The sequence below is a fragment of the Bison bison genome, unplaced genomic scaffold, assembly GCF_000754665.1.
Source record: "Bison bison bison isolate TAMUID 2011002044 unplaced genomic scaffold, Bison_UMD1.0 scf7180017864508, whole genome shotgun sequence".
Lineage (NCBI taxonomy): Eukaryota > Metazoa > Chordata > Mammalia > Artiodactyla > Bovidae > Bison > Bison bison.
In genome coordinates this window covers 8,209,507-8,218,465 of record NW_011495064.1, presented here as the reverse complement: position 1 = coordinate 8,218,465, position 8,959 = coordinate 8,209,507, and the positions used below count along the sequence as shown (strand labels likewise).

The window sequence follows — 8,959 nt, the reverse complement described above, 5'->3', positions numbered from 1 at the left end:
AGAAAGAATAGTAGAAAAAAAAAAAAAACACACAAAAACAAACTTACAGACGTAACACGATAGTCAGTCAGGTCAAGTGGAGAGAGAGCAGTAGGAAAAAAACCCACAAAAACAAACTTACAGACGTAACACACACACACACACACACACACACACACGTTGATAATCGATAATTACCAAGCACTGACACCTCTTCCATCACATAAATATACTCTTATAAGTGGATTTAATCTTCAAATTCAGTAAATACATTTCATAGATTAGTCATAAAAGCAGTCAGTGTCCAGTAACAGTACACTTAACAGTATTAGCTAACAGCATACTTTCAATCCCAAATTAAACATCTTCATTCAGCATCTTTGTAGCGTTTTCCCAGCAGTTTCCTGTGTTCCCTGTCACAGGACTGAACTAAACCGCTTGGGCAAAGAGGAGAAGGAGAGAACAGTCTCCACCAGAGTCCAAGATCACACCTCACTTTCCTCTTACCTCACTCTTTCTGCAAGTGTCACCGAGAAGCTATCTTATTCATTGAACTGAAACTTCAAGATGCAAATTCAATTCTCTTAAAAAAAGATTTTCAAAACTTTGAAAGATTTGGAAATAAATCAATACACTAAATAGAGAAATAAAATGAAGCATACTATCCCAAATCAGATATAAGACTGTTACAAGAATATATAAGTGCATTTTACTCGTTGACATAGTAAATACAACTCACCTTTCCTCCATGGATTGTTGCTGAAATAGATCAGGCAATATGCTTGAATTAATGTGATCAGTGCATTACAACTATTACTTCCAAAGTGTGGATCTGAGTAAAAGTCTCATGTACATCAGATATTCAGCCAGTTACCCTAAGATAAATATATGGTAGTCACACAAATATTAGAAAGTAAGACTAATCATCTGAAAACTACAAATATTCAAACCTTTACTAAAAAAAAAAAAAAAACAGCTTGCACATGAAATTTGAATGACGTATAATACACTAAAAAAAGTCTCCATTCCAAAGTTCTACCAAAAGGAATTGTTTTTACAGATGCCATGAGTTAATCAAATACATCTAGCATCGTCTGGAAAACTTAATAGCATGCCACAACTTAATATCACAGTCAACATGCATAACAGAACCCATAATTATTTTTTGTAATAATCAGGCCAAAAGCAAAGAAATAAATGAAGCAATATAAAAATGAAACAGAAGAACACAAAGGAAAGTACCAGGAAAACGTGTATGATAAAACTGAAACCTCCTGAGAAACCAGTTAAGGACCTGAAGTCTTTTTTTTCTTTTTTTTTTTTAACAGGAAAGCCCGGTCCGTACGTAACCCCAAAAACGCCCCGTGATCCGCACACACCTCAGACCTTCATTTCCCACCCCAAGAGCACCCTCCCAGTAAACCAGGTCTAAAGGAAAGTACAAGCTGTGCACAGAAGAGACAATCTGGGGACCAGGGGGTGAGGCGCCGGGGGAGCAGCGCCTCTGCCCCACCCCAGGCTCAGCTTCTAAGGGGTCACCCTTCCAGCCGCCTCCGACTCAAGCCCTTGGTGTCCGCAGCAGCTGCAGAGTAAAGTGCTGTGTCTGGAACACGTCAGTCCGCACACCACACAGAGCCTCTGTGCCTTCACTAGGCGAGTCCTCTGCCAGGGGGCTTCCAAAATGCAAATTAGACCTAGGCTTCTCAGATGGATGCGATTTCCATCAAAACTAGTGCCAAACAAACATCTTTGATATGCAAAATGTCTACTCTAGTGAATATAATCATTCCTACATGCCCACCCCCTCAGGTTTTCCTCCAAGAGGTTAAAGCAAACAGCAGATCCGTAAATGCTAATGTACTTGCTGTAAAGCTGATGTCAGGGAGGGACAACAGGGAAGGGCATCAAATGATGGGAAGAGCTACAACCCATAGGATCTTGGGGAAAGTTAACATTTCATAGTCTTTAATAAAGCAAGACTATTATCACCCTCATCTGGAAGCATTTTGGGCGTTTATAGTGAGTGCATATTAAAAACACATTTCATCAGTAAATCTTCACATGCTGGACAGATTATCAATATAATTTTTAGCTGGGAATTTTAAAATATCAAATAGAATTATGTACAAAGCACAGGCGCTTGGTTTTTACATACTTTCAACCATATTCCATACACAATTAAGCCACTTTCAGTTCATGAAAAATCCAATCTGCGTTATCTGTGATTTGGTATAAAGATTTGCTTCTTTTAAATATAGCCTAAGATTTATATAAGCATGCACAATTAAGTGAATAACTTAACATAACCAAACTTAATTTTGGTTAAGAAAGAAGAATAAATACAGGTTGGTTTTGTGGGGGCCCATTCTGACTGATGAGTTTGTGTGGCTCCTGCTAAGGGAGCAATTTTGATCTATTTTTTAGTGGTGAGTAATCTGCTCACAGGAGCTGGTACCTGTGTACGTGGGTATTGACGTACAGAGAAAAGAAGCAGAGTTAATTCTCTGACAACATTTGTTTGTTGTTCATAATTACTCTCCCAAGAATTATTCTTAACAGTAGCGGAAGTGAATGTAAAGGAGGCTTAGATCAAATCATGATCTGCCCCTAATGATGGTTCAGGCCTTTGCTACCTGCAAACTCCAAGTATGGTGAAAGGGATGAGGCCCCTGTTACCTGCAAACTAGGTTCCTGAGGGCACTTAGACAAGACCGAAGCACCTGGAGAGATTCTAGGACTCTCTTATGAGAGAAAATCACAATGGCTAATTCAAATAGCAACTAACAAGTTACATCAACTCATTCTATGCCGGGATCATGGAGACAAAATGAAAAAAAAAAAAAAAAAAGCTCTGTTTTAAATCATTCAGGGAGACACTGGAGGCAGCAGTCTGACTAGTGATGTATCTGAATGTGCCGTCCAACAATCAGAAACAGTAATCCAGCTAGCAGGGAGAAAAAAATTCCCGCCGGGGCCAGGAAGAACGACCAGCCGTACAGCACAGAGGGGCTGAAATCCAAGCAGTCTCTCATTTTCCTGTGTCTGTAGCTTTCCAAGTCGGCCACCGCCTGCACCCAGATGACGTACAGCATCACCACCAGGGCAAACAGGACGCCTGAGGGGACAGAACAAGACACCTTTAGCCTTTCTGAAGATGTCTGCCCGAGCGTGCTAGCAGACCAGTCACACGCCCGACGATAAAACTGTGAGAATGCAACTCTAGCTAAATCGCCTGCTTGGTGTCAGACCTGCTATTGAATGCTTCCTAGGCACATCACTTATCTTCAGTGATCAGGGCACTGAGGGTGGGAGCTGCAGAAGAACAAGGACGGTGGCTGACCTGTGCTGACTGAGCGCTCACCGTGTGCCAGGGGCCGCATCAGGTGCTTGCGAACCTAAGAGTCAAAGATCCCTTGTGCTATTGTGGAAGCCGCTTAGTCGTCTCTGACTCTGTGGGACCCCATGGACTGTAGCCCGCCAGGCAAGAATCCCTCTGTCCATGGGATTCTCCAGGCAAAAAAACTGGAGTGAGTTGCCATTCCCTTCTCTAGGAGATCTTCAGGGATTGAACCCAGGTCTCCTCAAATGCTGGCAGATTCTTTACCGTCTGAGCCACCAGGGAAGCCCTGCCTAGCAGAATTTACTTTCCAACATTTATTCGTCTTTATTGTATGTCTCGTTTGTGATGAGCACTGTTATACGTTATTTCTTTCAACATGTACAACATACTCATGAAACAGGTACTCTGAACCCCCAGTTTCAAGTTTATGCAAACTCAGCTGGTAGCTTTCCTAGCTGATTTTTACTTCAAAGTCTTTCTGACTATTGTTATAACAATGTAACATTTATAATTACAGCTAACTGGTGCTGTAAATGTGACAGTGAAAACAGAAGCCAAGTAAGTAAGTACCAGAAAAAAAAACAGAGATGGGAGCACTGAACTAATATAAAAGAACATACGTGACTCTTTAACAAACTTTCTGTGGATTTGCGATCAAGAGCCTTATTAAATAAAAGAAAGGAAGAAAGAAAGAAAGGAGGGAGGGAAATTACTAAACCTTCAATATAATTTATGAAGCATTTCAATATAAAACTGCAATCCACCTATTCAAAAATACCGTTGGGATTATAAGGGCAGAGAAGTAGCATAGTGTTGGACGCTTGACTTTATCAAATAACACGACAGAAGAGCTGTATGAATTCGGAAATCTGAGACTACTACTAGGCACATGCTTTTCCATGTGACTGTTACCGTGACAGCAAGGAGGTGCAACCGCTGCACTGAGCTGCAGTCTCGAGAGCCGCTAAGTTGATTCACTACTGAATGAGGGACAGGTCCCCATACACGAATTTGTCCCAAAGCAAAATATACTTCCAGTAGTCATGTATGGATATTGAGAGCTGGACCATAAACAAGGCTGAGTGCTAAGAATTGATGCTTTCGAATCATGTGCTGGAAAAGACTCTTGAGAGTCCCTTGGACAGCAAGGAGATCAAACCAGTCAATCCTAAAGGAAATCAATTCTGAATATTCACTGGAAGGGCTGATGCTGAAGCTCTAATCCTTTGCCCACCTGATGCGAAAAGCTGGCTCATTGTAAAAGACCCTCATGCTGGGAAAGATTAAGGGCAAGAGGAGAAGGTGGTGGCAAAGGATGAGATGGTTGGATGGCATCACTGACTCAAAGGACATGAGTTTGAGCAAACTCTGGGAGATAGTGAAGGACAGGGAATCGTGACATGCTGCAGTCCATGGGGTTGCAGAGTCAGATATGACTTAGCAACAGAACAACAAAAATATACCTGAGGTCACTTGTTATTTGTCCAAAAGTTCAATCCAAACTTGTTAAGGATCTACTGTACTCTTTGAATGAATGAACTGAACTATCAGGTATAAAAGCTCCACATTCTAATTGCTAGTCTGTCTGGAAGATAAGCACCACCCTGTGATCAGGAGCAGAGGCTGGGAAACATGGAGAGAAGATTTAACGTGGGTTACAAGCCTAGCCATCCATTGCTCTTATAGAGTTAACCATGTTCCTGAAGTATTTAGGTGTCCTCGCCCTCCTGGGTCATCAATTTCATAAAGAATCTTGAGAAGGGCCCACACGTTATGTCAAAGTATGTCATCATCAGAGCTGAAACTTCACCCTGATCATGATACAAGCTACAGAGTTGTGAAGAGTCAACACAATGGCTTCACTAATAAGAACCATCCTTCACTCTGCCTTCTGCACGTGAATGTAAATATTGCAGCACAGAATAGAGCAGTCTAATCACTGCACGACAACTGGATCACAAAGAGACAGTGAAGCCGGGTCCGGCCAGCAAGCTCCTCGCAGAGCCATGCCCCAGACTGTGACAACAATATGGTGAGGCCATGTGTTGTCTAGCAAGTCTGAGCCCCTCATTGCATTTTTTTTTCAGCAAATACACAGACAGTGTGCTCTGCTAAGGTAAAGGTGTGGCTTGGTCATCTGCATACCCTTTGCCTTATGCAAACACTTTGCAAACCATTTTTTATTATTTGTTTTTATATATATATATGTATATATAAAAGCTTCCTTGCATCACGTGAATCTCTTTTGCTTTCAGGTATTTTAATTTTAAAAAGTTTCCTTCATGAAAAACTAGTAGCTTTATACATCTTTTCTTGAAGAATTGTAAATTACTGAATTTAGACTATATTTTTTAAAGTATTGTAGGGCCTTCCAGGTGGCTCAGTGGTAAAGAACCTGTCTGCCAATGCAGGAGACATGGGTTCAACCCCTGGGCCAGGTGGTCTCCACACGCTGTGAAGCAGCGCAGCCCGTGCGCCACAGCTACTGAGCCTGTGCTTTAGAGCCTGGGAGCTGCAACTACGGAAGCCCACGTGCTCCAGAGCCCGTGCTCTGCAACCAGAGAGGACACTAGCAATGAGAAGCTCTCGCACGTTACTGGAGAGTAGCTCCCGCTTGCCGCCAACTAGAGAAAAAGTCTAGGCGGCAGTAAAGACCCAGCACGGCCAAGAATAATAAATAAATAAATAAAATTATTAAAAAGTATTGTAGGACATCATGCAGACGATCCATAATAAGGAAGAATTCAGTTACATTTAATCACTGCTGTTCTTTAAAGAGCAATTACACCCTGAAAGCAACGAATAATAGTGGTTTCTATCAATGCAGTCTTGTTCACTGGTTGGAGACATAGTCCATTTACTTCATAACAGACCAGCTTATGATTATACCCCTGGGGTAAAACAGTGCTTCCCTACTCTTCATAACCCACTACATCGCCAGTGTCTTGTGTGTGTGTGTGTGTGTGTGTGTGTGTGTGTGCGTGCAGACAAACAGAAGTAAAATGAACAAACAAACCTGGGGGAACTATCAGTATTTACACCAAAGGCCAACAAATTAGCTAATATGGCAGCAAAAATTTATGACGGGGGCTGCATGAAGTAAGTAGCCAAAAGAAGAGTCAGGAGACCATTGCTTACAGCGGGACTGATCATCCACATACATATATTGAGGTGAACTGGAGTCAAGTTCTTCACTCCTGAAAAGGGAGTCACAAATTTGAAAAGGGGGGAAAGCTAGAATGAACTCTATGGTGATTTTTTAGAATTGAATGTGTTGGTGCAAATTTGCGGTTTTAGATAGATGGATAAATGAATGGATACGGAGGCAAATGTGTGCACACACCTTTGTGCGTGTGTGTGCCTAGCTACACTTCCTGGCTGTTCCCTGTGAAAGTCTGGCAGCAACACCACCCCAGTTCCATGGAGCACACCGGGCATCCACAACTCAGCTTCTAAACCCAGGGTTCGGGGCATCTCTGACAAACAGCTGAGTCCAGGCTGGGACAGAAAGTACAAGACGAATCTGGAACATCATGTTATACCAAAAAAGTACAGGTGTGCTCAGAGAGCAGTGAGGGCGATCAGAAAACACATCTTGGGGCTTCTCCTAGCCAGTTCTAAGAACATTTGACTATTAAACAAATAATGATAGAAGCCCATTACATCCCATCAAACAAAAGAGGGATCCAAGAGCCCAGAGAGATATAAATAAGCAAGTAAATAAATAAGTAGGGAGAAGGGAATGCCTTTCATTCAGAATGCTGACATAAATATAGAAGGAAGAGCTGAATCAAAAATCACTGCTAGGTGATGATTTAAGTCAGAATTAATTCAGGCAAGAAACAAAAATGGATACTAAAACTAGTGGATGAAATTTAGATGGGAAATAAATGTTTACACTGGCTCAGAGTCTCTTCCCACAAAAACGCATATTAGTCGTAAAGAAAAAACAGCAACTTTACACTGAAGAAACCTGGCAAATCCCACTTTACTCAAGGGATCAAAGTTGGTAAAACCAGGGACATGAGAGACTGGTGTCACTTACCACTTCAAGAGATTCAGTGAGAACACAATGTAACGGCTGTGCTGCTGCAGCGGGAGGGAAGAACTGAAACCCAGTACTGAGGAAGCATCAGGCAGACCAACTCAGGAACGTTCCAGAAAACCACAGGCCTGTACTCCTCGAAAGAGCCCAGCTCATGAAGGTCAAAGAAGGATTTACTCTGGTCTGATGGATACTCAGATGACACATCTAAACACAGGGCCTGTTCCAGGACTCGATTCTTTTGCTTTCTTTAACAGACGTTGGGAAAATCAGAAATATCTGAAGGCAGTCTCTGGGTGAAGGGGCTTACCATTTCTCTGTAAGTTTGAAAATATATCAAAACAAGAAACAAAATGTATGAAAAAAGAAAAAAAAAAAGTGTGGTGGAAATGTGTGCCTACCTGTGCTGGAAAGTGAATGTGGTGGGGGTGGGGTGGGAGGAGAGGACGTGTGTTCACACCCAGAGAGACGCATCTCCTATTGATGGGATATCAGCAATATTATTGATGTATGGATCAATAATGTATGGATGTGAGAGGTGGACCATAAAGAAGGCTGAGCAATGAAGAATTGATGCTTTCAAACTGGTGCTCGAGAAGATTCTTGAGAGTCCCTTGGACTGAAAGGAGATCAAACCAGTCAATCCTAAAGGAAATCAACCCAGAATACTCATTGGAAGGACTGCTGCAGAAGCTGAAGCTCCAATACTCTGGCCACCTGATGCAAAGAGCCAACACTTGGGAAAGACCCTGATGCTGGAAACGACTGGGGGCAGCAGGAGAAGAGGGCAACAGAGAATGAGATAGTTGGATGGCATCACCTACTCAGTGGACATGAGTTTTAGTAAATTCTGGGACATAGTGAAAAGACAGGGAAGCCTGGCGTGCTGCAGTCCATAGGGTCACAAAGAGTCAGACACGATTTAGGGATTGAACAACAACAATTATTGATTTGGTCCACCCACCAAGTGAAGCACTAACACTACGGAAAAATCTTAACTACAAAAAGAAATTCATAAAAACATAAGCAATAGCTGTCTTGAGAGACAAGTGTATTATATTTCAAACCCACTTGCCACAGTGATTTTAGCAGGCATAGAAAGTATTGCCAATATTCAGGTAATAATTGTTTTAAATGAAGTTATATTTAAATTAGGTCATACATTTTGAAAGCATAACTTATCTCCAATTGAATTTTATAATTTCTATTTTTTGAAGTCTAACAAAAATTCATAAAATAGCTTCAGTTCAGTTCAGTCACTCAGTCGTGTCCGACTCTTTGCAACCCCATGAATCGCAGCACGCCAGGCCTCCCTGTCCATCACCATCTCCCGGAGTTCACTCAGACTCACGTCCATCGAGTCAGTGATGCCATCCAGCCATCTCATCCTCTGTCGTCCCCTTCTCCTCCTGCCCCCAATCCTTCCCAGCATCAGAGTCTTTTCCAATGAGTCAACTCTTCGCATGAGGTGGCCAAAGTACTAGAGTTTCAGCTTTAGCATCATTCCTTCCAAAGAAATCCCAGGGCTGATCTCCTTCAGAATGGACTGGTTGGATCTCCTTGCAGTCCAAGGGACTCTCAAGAGTCTTCTCCAA

General features: G+C 42.1%; 1 protein-coding gene across 1 annotated transcript in view; it reads right to left on the bottom strand.

Moving 5' to 3' along the window:
- Positions 1-207: 207 nt before the first annotated feature.
- The window catches only part of TMEM182 (transmembrane protein 182), a 49,981-nt gene continuing 41,229 nt past the window's right edge, over positions 208-8,959 (bottom strand). Inside the window, exon 5 of the mRNA XM_010829686.1 lies at positions 208-3,094. Within this exon, the coding sequence (XP_010827988.1) occupies positions 2,874-3,094 (221 nt within the window). The 3' untranslated portion in view covers positions 208-2,873. The remainder of the gene's footprint in view (positions 3,095-8,959) is intronic.